This window comes from Chiloscyllium plagiosum, chromosome 28, assembly GCF_004010195.1.
Source record: "Chiloscyllium plagiosum isolate BGI_BamShark_2017 chromosome 28, ASM401019v2, whole genome shotgun sequence".
In the NCBI taxonomy this organism is placed as follows: Eukaryota; Metazoa; Chordata; class Chondrichthyes; order Orectolobiformes; family Hemiscylliidae; genus Chiloscyllium; species Chiloscyllium plagiosum.
The window spans coordinates 45,772,955-45,787,569 of NC_057737.1; the positions used below are offsets into that span (position 1 = coordinate 45,772,955).

Consider the following 14,615-nt stretch of genomic DNA (forward strand, 5'->3'; position numbering starts at 1 on the left):
TGTTTTAGGCATAAGCCCTTCATCAGCTCATTCCTGCTCTCTGACCTGCTGTGCTTTTCCAGCATCTGCAGTCTTCACTTTCTCTTGCTACTTGACTGCTATCTTTATGAACAGAGCATCTTATAATACTGGGAGCATCTTTCTCCTCATTTGATTTTTTGCAGATTGAAACTTCCTGTATTCTGAGACACTGATTCCAGCTGGATAACCCTGTGCCATTCTGGGACAAGTAGAACTTGAGACATAAAGTGAGGGGCTGTATACTGTGCCACAAGAGCCACCTTTTAGCTCAGTGAGGAATAGTAACAGCCCTATTCTGGCTGGACAAGAATGAGACAGCCACCTTCACTGTCCATACACAGACACTGGATACAAAGTTTTGGAGGAGTGATGTGTTAGCAATTGCACCACACCCAAAGAATTGGTCTCACCTAAAAAGGAACCTGAGGCAGCCTGATAACAAGCTGAACTAATTCCAAGACTAGTTTTCACCAAAATACATAATTCCAGAAATAATTCTGTTAACTTAGAAATCAAAAGGTGCAGGCATAGAAAGAAGGTTATTAGCAGAATGTTTATTCAAAAACACTGATGCAGCAAGTGATTAGAAAGCCAAGATCACTATTAATGGCACTCTGGCACCAGTGTTACATGTGAGGCACAGTAGCCACACACCCTTCCCTGATGGATGGGAGTGAACCTGTTGGATTGTTACAACAATCTTGGTCACTTCTGGCCATTGTTGACCCATAGGTGATCAGATTTATAGATTGTCCCAGATGGGATGGGGACTGAAGGGCTTGGAAACTAATAAATCTAGGCTTCCTCCCTCCCCCCAAAAAACAAATTAACTTCACACTCATTTTTAATTTATCCAGCCATAGTCACATTTATCCTGTTAAAATATTCATTTATTCATGCAAACAAAAATAAAGCAGTCACTGTATTTTAGACCATGCTGAAGCAATGAGATGTCACATATCCTGATGATGTTCAGCCTCTGAAATGGCGCCTGTGATCTGTCAGGCTGTTTAGTTAAGTGTCTGGAAGGGCACACGCGTCAGAGAGGCTGTGGCATCCTGCATATTCCTGGAGACTGGGATTGTCGAGATCTCCCCTGTTTTGGGCAGAATTGGGCTGGTTAGATGGGGGCCCAGTTGGCCGCACACAAACACAGCGATGGCTCTTTGATCCAGGTTTGTATAGTTTCCGTGGGACTCCAGCCCAACTCCTTTTTACTCCTCCACTGGAAACAACAATAAAAGTCACTTTTCTTTACACGTTTTGCTTATTTTGGTTTAGTTTATTACTTTGTGCCCAATTCACCAGGTGAAAGGGGCTCACTGGAGTAATCATTAACCTCCAGGCTGGGGAAGGAGGCCATACCTGGCCTAACTCTTCACCCATTTGTTTCCTTCCCCTCGTTTTTGTTTTCCCTCCCATATGCCACACTTTCAAGGAGACTTTGTACTGTGCGATAATTTATATTTGTATTATGGAATAATTTATAGGAACTAGTTTCATTAATGAGAAATTATGGAGTTTGCTGAAATTGGGCTGACTGTAGAGATGCCATGAGAACAGTGTCTAGGTCTTTAACCAATATAACCAGGCAGGTTTGATGATCGTGAGCTCCATCCCAATCCCAGTCACTTGAATTCTAGCTATTGAGGGAGTGCAGCGTAGGTTCACGAGGTCAATTCCTGGAATGGTGGGACTACCTTACGCTGAAAGACTGGAGCGACTGGGCTTGTATACCCTTGAATTTAGAAGACTGAGAGGAGATCTGATTGAGACATATAACATTATTAAAGGATTGGATACTGGAGGCAGGAGATATGTTTCCGCTGCTGGGTGAGTGCCGAACCAGAGGACGCAGCTTAAAAATACGGGGTAGACCATTTAGGACAGAGATGAGGAGAAACTTCTTCACCCAGAGAGTGGTGGCTGTGTGGAATGCTCTGCCCCAGAGGGCAGTGGAGGCCCACTCTCTGGATTCATTTAAGAAAGAGTTGGATAGAGCTCCCAAGGATAGTGGAATAAAGGGTTATGGAGATAAGGCAGGAACAGGATACTGATTAGGAATGATCAGCCATGATCATATTGAATAGTGGTGCAGGCTTGAAGGATAGAATGGCCTACTCCTGAACCTATTGTCTATTGAATTATGGTCAGGAGACACTTTGTGCTTCTGCAGCCAAGATCCAGCTATTGTGCAGAAATAACTCAAAAATCACTCAGACCATAGTTTCCATTCGATCTTCAGGCATTGACTGTTGTATAACTATCAACCAGATGAAGTCAGGACTCACTCTACCCTTGCATATGTGGAATCCACACTTGGATGGGCATGGCTGGGTGGTCAGACAGAGAAGAGACACTGCCTTCAGGATAGAGGAGGCATTGGAGAAGGAGAAAGTGATTTAAAAGCAAGATAACAAACCTGTGAGATGAACACCAGACTCTGCCTCCTTTGGCTGAGCTCCATTCAGAATTGCAGGGAGGAAAGAGATTGTTTTCTAACTCGGATTCTGCTTTCAGCTTTCTGCCCTGCATCACAGCCAACTCCACATCAGACAGTGCTTGGTTGGGTTCACCGTTGTGGTCATAATACATTCCAATTAATTTACCTTGCAAGAGGCAAAGATAAGTAAAACACTCCTGAGATTTGGAGAAACATTGCCGTTTGACAGAGATGTCGAGGTTTAAACTAAGATGTAGACAATTAACAGGCAAACTCAACTTGCAAAGCTAAACTAGCACACTATACAAAGAAAACATTGTGTTCTAAAGTGTGCAGCTTAGTACCTCATACAGACACAGTGGATTTAATGTCTGCCTTCTTTGTTGTTTTAGTGGTGCCCAGTGTGACTCTAACCAGCAGAGAGTTCCCCCCGATGCCCATTGGCCCCAGGATTGATAAGACTCCTTGATGGCCTACATATGACTCCTTAGCTCCAGCTTTGTGGTTGGCTCCTAACTGGTCTCTGAAATGGTCCAGCAAGCCATTCAATTGTACTAATTGCTACAAAGTCTCAAAGAAATGAAACCAGACAGATAACCTGGCATTGACCAAAGCACTGGAAAAGACAGTGGCAACCCTGCAAAGTCCTCCTTTCTAACACTGGGGTCTAGCACCAAAATTGGGAGAGTTGTCTTAGAGACCAGTCAAGCAACAGCCTGACACAGTCATTGACATGGAATCAGACCTTACAATGTCCCAGACACCACCATCACTGTCCCTGGATTCCCACTGATAGGACAGATACAGCAGAAGGGGACAGCATAGGGGGATACAGTCAGGAGGACGTTACTCTGGGAGTCCTCAACATTGACTCTGGACCCTGTGAAGTCTCATGGCTTCAGGTTAAACAAGGAAACCTCCTGCTCTTACTGTGTGCCGAATTCCCTCGGCTGACGTATCGATACTCCTCGATGTTGAGCGACACTTGGAGGAAGCACCGAGGATGGCAAAGGTACAGAATGTCCTCTGGCTGCGGGATTTCAATGTCCACTACAAAGAGTGGCTCAGTAGCAGGACCACTGATCGAGCTGGTCGGCTCCGAAAGGATCTGCAGAAGGTGGTGAGGGGACGAGGGAAAAACATCCTTGCCAATCTGCCAGCTGCAGATGCATCTGTCCGTGACTGTATCGACTGTATGAGGAGAAACTTCACCCAGAGAGTGGTGGCTGCATGGAATGCTCTGCCCCAGAGGGCAGTGGAGGCCCAGTCTCTGGATTCATTTCAGAAAGAGTTGGATAGAGCTCTCAAGGATTGTGGAATCAAGGATAATGGAGATAAGGCAGGAACAAGATGCTGATTAAGGATGATCAGCTATGATCATATTGAATAGTCGTGCAGGCTCGAAGGGCAGAATGGCCTACTCCTGCACCTATTCTCTATTGATAAGAGTGACCACTGCACTGTCCTTGTGAGACCAAGTCCCAACTTCACATTGAGAATAGCATCCATTGTGTTGTGTGGCACTATCACCGCATTAAGTAAGACAGACTTTGAATAGATCTAGCAACTCAAGCCTGGACATCCCATGAGGTGCTGTGGGCCACTAACAGGAATGAATTCTACTCCAGCACAATCTGTAACTTCATGGCCCGGCATATCCCCCACTCAATCATTACCATCAAGCCGGGGATCAATCCTGGTTCAATGGAGACTGCAGGAAGACATGCCAGGAGCAGCACCCAGCAGACCTCAAAATAAGGTGCCAACCTGGTGAAGTAGCAAAGAGGAACAGTACTTGCGTGCCAAACAGCATAAGTAGCAAGTGATAGAGCTAAGTGATCACACAAGCGATCTAAGCTCTGTACTCCTACCACAACCCTGTTGGTGGTGGACAATAAACAACTCATTGGAGGAGGAGGCTCCACAATTATCCCCATCCTCAATGATGGAAGAGCACAGCACATCAGTGCAAAAGATAAGACTGAAGCTTTTGCAGCAATCTTCAGCCAGATGTGCCAGGTGGATGATCATTGACCAGAAACTCAACTGGATTCACCAAATAAGCACAGTGCCTAGAAGAGCAGGTCAGATGCTATAAATACTGTGGCAAGACACTCAATTCTGATCCCACAAAACCTATCCATCATCTACAAAGCTCAAGTGAGGACTGTGATGGAATACTCCCCACTTCCTGGATGAGTGTAGCCCCACCAACACTCAAGAAACTTGACACCATCCAAGACAAAGCAGCCCCCACTTGATTGGTACCCTACCAACAAACACCCACTCCCTCCACCACAGACAGTCTGTACTATCTACCAGATGCACTGCAGCAATTCACCAAAGCTTCTTTGACAGCACCTTCCAAATCCATGACTACTTCCATCTAGAAGGACAGACAGTTGTTACATGCGAACACCACCGCCTGCAAGTTCCCCTCCAAGCCACTCACCCCCCTCACTTGGAAATATATAACCATTCCTTCACTGTCACTGGGTCGAAATCCTGGAATTCCCTCCTTAAGGGGATTGTGGGTCAACACTCAGCAGGTGGACTGCAGCGGTTCAAGACGACAGTTCACCCCCACCTTCTCAAGGGCAACTAGGGACTGGCAATAAATGCCCACGCGCCATGAATGAATAAAAAAAAATTGATTGAAACAATGAGCAGCAGAGGGAGGCACTTAAACAGATCCAGTGAAAGTGGACGTACATAAGGGAAATGTCAGATTAGAGTGCCAGATAACTGGGTTGCCAGGGTAAGTGGTGGAGTATTGAGGGTGAGTTCAAGGGCCAGGATGGGTGGTGTGTTTCTAGCAAGGGGCTGCGTTTTGGGGGGGACAGGGGTGTAAGGGGTCTGGGAAAGTGTAGTTGGGGTCAGCTGGGTAGGTGAATGCTGAGGTGGGGAGGTGGGAGTGGGGGATGGGTGCAGATTGAACATCTAGCCAGGAGTTAAACTAGGTTTTCAATCTTCTAACTTTTCATGGCTAAGTATTAACTGCAGTGGAACCCTGCACATTCTCTGACTTTAAATCGATACATTTGAAAATTACCAAACACAGGGGAATAGCCCAGCGTGTTCTTCAATTCCAGGCAATTCCCCCAGAGTCTGTCAGGGATTCCATGGGGTGTTGTTATGGACACTCCCACCTACATGGCAGAAATGACTCACTGGCATTCGCAAGATCCAGATCATTATCTCTCTCATAGTGCATCCTGTTTATCCAGAGGCTAGGCCGAGCCTGGGAGGTTCCAAGTGAGATCTCCTTCGGAAGACGACATTTTAATTGCCGGCAGTGGATGAGCCTGTCATTCATTCTCTGCTGGGGGCTCTGTGCAGCCAGTCAGAGAGGAGAATAAATTGGAACTTGGATGAGGATTTCAACTGGAATTACTGCCAAAAGAAGTTGGAGGTGGCAGGACATTTCAATTAATTGTTTCAGATCAGGAGAACCAGGCTGTGAGCACATTCCTCACTGCTATTTCCACATGATTTCAGATCAGGTTTAGGGATTGCATTTTCGCATAAGGTGCCTCCAAATGAGACTCTTACCCTTAAAAATGTACTCTTTCTTGTAGAAATCAAGCCATTCATGGAGAGCAAGTATTTCAGAGGGCGAGAGTCCAGACACATCCTCCACAAGACCACTCTCTGTGAAATCTCCACTCACAAAGGCTCGAGCTGCATCTCGACCTGCATTTGACAACAGAACAAGTTCATGTCTGAGGACAGAGGCTCTGCATACTGACACGCTGCAGCAGCGTGGACCCAGATGAAAGTAGAATGAGCTGGTCGGTCAAGAACCATTCATTCAGAGACAACTTGAGTTAAGAAATTGTGTCCTTGAAATCCATTTGCTGTGCAGCCAACTTTTCACGTGTTAAACAATTGGAAGCAACAGATGCAGATAACATCAATGAAAATAAAAAAAGAACTGTGGGTACTGGGGATCGGAAACAAAAACAGAAATTGCTGGAGAAACTCAGCAGGTCTCGCAGCATCTGACATAAATACCAGTTCAGGAACTGAATTGTTATTACAATCCCAGAACGGAATTGTACAGAAAATCTGATGAAAACTTCATAATGATTGAGTTTTCCAGTCCATTCAGGCTATTAGGATCTCGATTTATAAAGGCAGGATTTGATTAGGAGTAGTCAGCATGGCTTTGTGTGTGGGAGATCATGCCTCACAAATTTGTTAGAGTTCCTTGATGAAGTGACCAGGAAGGTTGAAGAGGATAGGGTGGTAGGTGTAGTCTGTATAGATTTCAGTAAGGCTTTTGATAAGGTTCCACATGGGAGGCTGCTCTAGAAGGTTAGATTGCATGGAATCCAGGGTGAGCTGGCAAAATTGACTAGTTGGTAGGAAGGAGAAGGTGGAATAGTGGAAGGATGCGTATCAGACTGGAGGCCTGTGACTAGTGGAGTACCTCAGTGGTTGGTGCTGGGCCCATTGTTGTTTGTTATTGATATCAATGATTTGGATGAGAATGTACAAAACGTGATTAGTAAGTTTGCAGATGACACTAAAATAGGCAGCATCATGGACAGTAAGGAAGGTTCTCAGAAATTGCAGCAGGACCTTGATCAACTGGGGAAGTGGGGCTGAGAAATGGCAAATGGAGTTTAATATAGATAAGTGTGAGGTCTTGCATTTTGGAAAGTAAAATCAAGGTGGGAGTTTCATGGTGAATGGTAGGGCCTTAAGGAGTGTAGTGGAACAGAGGGATCTTAGAGTTCAGGTGCACAGTTCTCTGAAAGTGGAGTCACAAATAGGCAGAGCCTTCAGTCAGGGCATCGAGTACTGGAAAAGCACAGCCGGTCAGGCAATATCCAAACAGCAGGAGAATAGATGTTTCGAGCATAAACCCTTCATCAGGAAGTTGGGAAGTTACGTTGCAATTGTACAGGATGTTGGTGAGGATGCACTTGGAATATTGTGTTCAGTTTTGGTCACCCTGCTATGGGAAGGATGTTATTAAACTGGAAAGAGAAATTTACAAGGATGTTGTCAGGACTCAAGGGTCTGAGTTATAGGGAGAGGTTGGACAAGCTGGACTTTTTTCTTTACAGTGTAGGAGACAGGGGGGTGGGGATCTTATTGGAGTGAATAAGATCATGAAGGGCATGGATAGGGTGAATGCACTCAATCTTTTTCCCAGGGTTGGGGAATCGAGGACTAGAGGGCATCAGTTTAAGGTTAGAGGGGAAAGAATAAAATAGAACCTGAGGGGCAATGTGTTTTACACAGAGGGTGGTGCGCATATGGAATGAGCTGCCAGCGGAGGTGGCTGAGGCAGGTACATTAACAACATTTAAAAGGCAATTGGACAAATACATGGATAGGAAAGGATTAGAAGAATATGGGCCGAGTGCAGGGACATGGGGCTAGTGTGGATGGACATTTTGGTCGGCATGTTTGGGCCAAATGGCCTCTCTCCATGCTGTAGGACTTGATGACTTTAATTATTTATTTACCACGTGAAAGAGGCATTTTGGAAATGTAATGTTCCAAATTTGTAAAGCTGAAAGCAGACATTAGCAGAGGGGATAGGGGAGGTAACAGAACAGTCAAAGCAAGACATTCATTGATATGGTGCCTCATTGAGTCATACAGTATGGAAACTGACCCATTGGTCCAACCAGTCTATGCTAAATATAATCCCTAACAAAACTAGTCCCACTTGCTATTCCTGGCACATATCCCTCCAAATCTTTCCTATTCATGTTCTTATCCAAATGTCTTTTCAACATTGTAATTGTAATCGCAGCCACCACTTTCTCAAGAAGTTAATTCCACACAGGCACCACCCTCTGTGTAAAGGAAATTGTACACCTTGTCCTTTTTAAAATCTCTCCTCTCACCTTAAGTTTGTGCCCCCCCCCCACAGTCTCAAAATCCCCCATTCTAGAAAAATGACAACTACCATTAACTCTATCTATACCTCTCTTTATTTTATAAACTGTTATAAGGTTACCTCTCAACCTCCAAGGTGTCAAGTGCTTGGCCAACTATTAAAGGTTTTTGAAATGTGCTCACTGTTGTAATTTAGATAAATATGCACCTATATGGCGGAGGCTCCCATGAACAACTTTATAATAAACCAAGGTGATGTTTTTATGGGTTAAGTGCAAAATATTGGCTCAGGAGGATGTTTCTGCTCTTCAGACTTGTGCCATAGCATCTTTAAAGTTCCATTTCTGTCTTCTCCAATTCTGTGGCCAAGATGTTTGACTCAGGAGTGAAACCTTGGTAAGTGTGAAGGGGAGAAAGAAAAGACCCCAGTTAGGAAAGGCAGCCTCTCAGTTCTGGTTTCATTCCAGCACCTCCGTACCCTTTTCATATTATGGAGTCCTCTGGGACAGTGCACAGTACTGGGGTCGAAATAGTTTAATACAACTTCTTTTCCATTCTCTCCCTCTAGAAAGTAATCAGAGTGATCTTTTCCTCTCTCTTTTTGTGTCCTTTTTAGTTGACATCAGCACTGGTAATGGTTTGAGTATCTATACCCCTCAGACCTCTCTGCTCCTCCACTCCATTTTGAACCCCTGGTCTGAATTTTCTCTCCTGGGTTAGCTGCACAGAGTCCGAACAGTTCGCAGCCCTGTAGTCCTGACCCGAAAAGGCCCTGAAGTTTAGATTTTAATCGTAGGGTTGGGGGAGAGCACCCAGAGAGTTTGGAGATGCTGACAGAAAGGTCACTTTGCTGAGAGCACAAAGAAATAAATTAGTGAATAGACAGCCCTCAACCCCCATGAATTGACAGTTGCTATGGTCACCACGTATGACTAGCTTGCATTTACATTTTATTTTTAAATTAGCTGAATTCAAATTCCACCAGCTTGCAGGATTGGATTGGAACCAATGTCCCTAGTACATCAGCCTGGGCTTCTGACCTACTGGTGAACGTTACCCCAACACCACCATCTCTCCCTGCAAAGTCTAACTTCAAAAGAACCAAAAGGAATCTTATAATCTAAACCAAATGGTTACTAGTGCCTTTTAGACTCTCTACATACATTATCCAACAGGGGCTAAAGGCCCTTAGCACACAGCAGGGATCATATTTGCCTCTCTGGAACCACTCTGCATAGATCACAGCCCAAAGAACAGGCAGGCATTGCCCTCTCTCTCTCTCTCCTCCTGCCCATGGGGCTGTTCTCTCAAGTACAGAGTCAAAGCGTGTGGGCTGGAAAAGCACAGCCAGTCAGGCAGCATCCGAGGAGCAAGAGAATCGACGATTTGAGCATAAGCTCTTCATCAGGAAATGATCGAATCCTGATGAAGGGCTTATGCTTGAAACGTCGATCCTCCTGCTCCTCAGATGCTGCCTGACTGGCTGCGCTTTTCCAGCAACACACTCTTTGACTCTGATCTCCAGCATCCGCAGTCCTCACTTTCTCCCTGTTCTCTCAAACAGGCTGCTGCTGCTGTCAGTAAAGTCAATAATCACGACTGGGAGGTGGGGAAAGAGTGAAAGTTCTTTGGGAATGCCTGGGGAGTGGGTTGTCATTGGAGACAGAACCTGAGCCAAGAACTAGAGCTGTGATGACAGGTTCTAGTAAGTGCATAATTAAAACAAGGGCAGAACCACAGTGAACAGCACACAAACTAAACAGGAAATGAGCAGAACTTGTAAGGCAGGGAACAGGAGGTGAGTCAAGTACTGAAAATAATAGAGAAACACATAATGAGTGCCCGACAGAACTGACACATTGGAAGGTTAATATTTTATCAAAGTAAAGGCAAAATCCTGCAGATGCTGGAAATTTGCTGGAGAAACTTAGGTTTAGCAGAATCTGTGGAGAGAGAAATAGATTAATGCTTTAGGTCCAGTACGACTCTTCAGATTAAACTTTAAATTTTATTAAATAGGTTTAGATTTGTTGAGCCAGTAAGCTCTTTTATAGAACTGAACAAAAATTGGGGTATTAGAATGCCACTTTACAATGTCACTTTACCATGTTTTCAGTCTGTGACCATCTTCTCCAGAAATCCACATTTGAAACCCTCCTGTTAATCAGGTTTCTACCCCGCTACACTACTGAGATGCTGCTTACCAAAGTCATGACAGACACCTTATTTGATAAAGACCACAATATGCTAGATTGACACCATCAATCACACCATCCCCTACCAACCTCAGTCCTCTATTATCCAGCTGGGAGGACTGCACTTTCCTCAGTTCCAATCTTATCCATCCTTTGATAGTTAATAGGAACATCAGGAGTAAAAGAGGATCTTGGGGATCAGGAGAGTCATTAGCACCATTGACAGTGTTTCCCACTCCTGCACAATTGCCTGTGGTTCTCGATCCAGGATACTATAGAGCAGACAGGGAGTGGGAATGGATGACTAGGCTGACTTTACAGGGGGTTGGTACCGGCAACTGCTGAGAACACTATCACTTCATTTGTGCTCTAAGCCAAAACTGGTCCCTGCACATTGAGACACCAATCTAGCTGTGGGTGTCTGCACATACACTGGACACATCCTGGGACTGAGGCAATTTGTATCAAGGCCAGTCCACTTAACCTGCACACCCTTGGACTATGTACAGTTATAGAACATGGAAACAGATACTTTGGTCCAAATAGTCCACACTATGTCCCCAAACCAAACTGGTCCCACCTTCCTGCGCTTGGCCAATATCTCTCCAAACCTTTCCTATTCATGTACTTATCTAAATATATTTTAAATGTTATAACTATACATGCACTGAACACTTCCTCGGGCATTCATTCGGTGGACGAACCACCCTGTTTAAAAATGTTGCCCCCATGTCCTTTTTAAAACTTTCTCCTTTCACCTTAAAATATGCCTCCTAGTTTTGAACTGCCCCATCCTAGGGAAAAGCCTCTTGTCATTTATCTTATCCATGCCCCTCATGATTTTATAAATCTCAATAAGGTCACTCCTCAACCTCCTACACTCCATGGGAAAAAGTCTTAGCCTGTCCAGCAAACCCTCCATTTCCAGCAACATCTTTTCTGAACCCTCTCCAACTTAATAATCCTTCCTATAACAGGGAGACCAAGACTGGGCACAGAACTGCAGAAGAGGCCTCACCAATGTCCTGTACGACCTCAACACGACTTCCCAACTCTATACTCAAAGGTCTGAGCAATGAAGGGAAGTGTGTTAAGCCCCTGTCTATCTGTGATACAAATGTCAAAGAATTATGTACCTGAACCCCTAGGTGGAAACCTGAGCACTGGCAGAACCCCAAGCAGACATGGGGAGAACTCGTAAACTCCACACGGTCAGCCAAGAATGGAAATGAACCTGGATCTGGTGCTGTGAGGGAGCAGTGCTAATCACTGTACCCACTCTCCCTCCACCAGATTAAAATATTTAAGTCACTGCCTTTGGCTCCTGCCACCATTCCCCAACCAGTGTCTCCATTCCTCATCCTGAGCTCAATTTGAGGTTGGATTGGCCTGTTCATTGCCTCAGTGATATATTTTACCACATCGATGCGTCGTCACCAAAACCATCTATACCCACAATTATGAACGACAAAGCCCAACTCTATCCCAGTTGTTTCAAGTGCCCTGTGCTTAATGACCATAGGTCAGCTCAGCTGTTGCTAAAATGCTCATCCATGTCCTCATTATCGCTACACTTTACTCTTCAAATGTTCTCCCTTGGACAAAAGTCTGGCTTCCACCAAATGTTCACAGTCCAAAGCTCTGCTTTCACACCCTAGTCTCATTCGTTCATGCTTGGTGACTTACACTGGCTTCTGTTTAAGCAATGTCTTAATATCAACATATTCTTCCCTATTTAGCTCTCCTTCAGGCCCAGACCTCCATGATATCTGTGTTCCTCTAATTCAGGCCCCTTACTTACTCCAAGGTTTAATTGCTGTCCTGCTGCTGACTGTATCCGAAGCTCTAGAATTCCTCTTGTAATCTCCCCCATCATCCATCTGAAGGATACTCCTCAAAATCTTTTTTACCAAACCTGGATGGCTCCTTATGTAGCTGAAAATGTGTTGCTGGAAAAGCGCAGCAGGTCAGGCAGCATCCAGGGAACAGGAGAATCGACGTTTCGGGCATAAGCCCTTCTTCAGGAAGAAGAGCTTATGCCCGAAACGTCAATTCTGCTGTTTCCTGGATGCTGCCTGACCTGCTGCGCTTTTCCAGCAACACATTTTCAGCTCTGATCTCCAGCATCTGCAGTCCTCACTTTCTCCTCAATGACTCCTTATGTAGCTAAGTCTCAAATTTCTTCAATGCCTCAGGATCCCATGGTATTAAAAAAGGTGCAATGTAAGTGGCAGTTGTTGTTGGGCTGTGACCTGAGACAATGGTTAGTGAGGGAGAGGTTTCTAAACATCCAATCACTGGAACAACCTTTGTGCTCCTAAAGGCCAAGATGAAGTCCTCTATAAATGCAGTCTTTTCTTGCAAAGCTGAGATTCACCAGATGACAACCTTTTGGAGGAAGGTTAGGTGAGGTTACACAGGTGCAAGTATAACCTCTGGATTTCAGAAGTTAGAATGCAGACAAAAAACACCATCAAACCTGCAAGGTTTGTAGCTCAGGTTAAGGTTTAGGGTGTAGCTTTGCTCACTGAGCTGTAGGTTTGATATCCAGATGTTTCATTACCTGGCTAGGTAACATCATCAGTGGCGACCTCCAAGTGAAACGAAGCTGTTGTCTCCTGCTTTCTATTTATATCTTTCTCCTGGATGGGGTTCCTGGGATTTGTGGTGATGTCATTTCCTGTTCGTTTTCTGAGGGGTTGATGGATGGTATCTAGATCTGTGTGTTTGTTTATGGCGTTGTGGTTGGAGTGCCAGGCCTCTAGGAATTCTCTGGCATGTCTTTGCTTAACCTGTCCCAGGATAGATGTGTTGTCCCAGTCGAATTGGTGTTTTTTTTGGAGGGCTACAAGGGAGAGAGGGTTGTGTCTTTTTGTCAAACCTCTTGACAGCTGCTTGAGAGCCAGGCCAATGCCATGTCTGTTGTGGTGTACCCTGTCTTTAAGGGACTGTGTACATACACTGTTATGATGCTGCCTAACAGGCACAATCTGGCTGTAATGCCTGCTTTGTTACTTAGAATGTGTTTCACTGTTTTAAATAAACTAACCCACAGAGTTAATCGATCTCTGGCAACCAGCTGATGAATAAGTCTGTCACTGCAGCATTTTCTGAACTCAGGCCTATTGAAAACCCTTCCATACCTTGAAACCAGTTGCAAGCCCCATCCTGAAGGATGGTGGGGAAAGCCAAGCCCTGTTGGTAAAGGGGGAGGGAAGAGTGACTCAGAGCCATTGCTGCATCCTTCCCCCAACAGGTCAGCTCACCAGCCAAGCTTTGGGAAGGGCTTGGTTAGAGAGGAGCACGTTGAAACATTACCTGTGAAGGGGGATGGTAAGCACAGGGCACTCAAACCAACTGGAATACTCATGATCTGTAGCCAAGGTGAGTTATTCCCTGGCTACCAGCTCTTCAACCATGTCGTGAAACAAACTCGGTACCACAGCCACATCTGCTTCCTCAATGCCTGCCTCCGTAACCAACTCATCCCACACGGACTCCGGACCACCTTTAAACCAGCAGAGTTCGGACCCGAACAGGACAAACAGTACAGACTACAGATTCAAAAACACCAGCAACAGTTCTCCATCAAGATCCTCCGCTCCATGCTTGCAGCAATGCGCCGGCACCTAGCCTCTCTACAGTCAGCCCTGCCTCAGCTGAGGGCCACACTCTCTCAGAATTGCAAAGGACCCACTCTGTACTACATCCTCAGGAGAATTCATACTCTCAACAAACAGTATTTCAATTCCACCTCAAACATCAAAAACTAAGTACAACAAACTTTTATCCACCCACCTCCATAACCAGCGCTCCTCAAACATTCCAGAAGATTCCCCTGGCCTTGGAAAAGCCATTAGCCACGTGGCTGATGCAGCTGCCACCCTCACGCTGCAAAGTTTTACCTGCACATCCACTAATATCATTTATTGTATCCGTTGCTCCCGATGCGGTCTCCTCTACATTGGGGAGACTGGGCGCCTCCTAGCAGAGCGCTTTAGGGAACATCTCCGAGACACCCGCACCAATCAACCAAACCGACCCGTGGCCCAACATTTCAACTCCCCCTCACACTCTGCTGAGGACATGGAGGTCCT

At 45.4% G+C, this 14,615-nt stretch overlaps 2 protein-coding genes across 2 annotated transcripts in view; one reads left to right on the forward strand and one right to left on the reverse strand.

The window, feature by feature from the left end:
• Positions 1 to 893: 893 nt before the first annotated feature.
• Positions 894 to 13,888, reverse strand: LOC122564234 (neuferricin). Its single transcript, XM_043718932.1, has 5 exons — positions 13,837 to 13,888; positions 13,662 to 13,713; positions 6,017 to 6,252; positions 2,444 to 2,630; positions 894 to 1,246 (listed from the first exon to the last, which is right to left on the reverse strand). The coding sequence occupies exons 1-5, from the start codon at positions 13,886 to 13,888 to the stop codon at positions 1,036 to 1,038; spliced, it is 738 nt and encodes a 245-aa protein (XP_043574867.1). The 3' UTR covers positions 894 to 1,035.
• Positions 13,887 to 14,615, forward strand: part of LOC122564235 (putative cell agglutination protein pfl4) — a 15,898-nt gene continuing 15,169 nt past the window's right edge. Inside the window, exon 1 of the mRNA XM_043718933.1 lies at positions 13,887 to 13,902. Within this exon, the coding sequence (XP_043574868.1) occupies positions 13,887 to 13,902 (16 nt within the window). The remainder of the gene's footprint in view (positions 13,903 to 14,615) is intronic.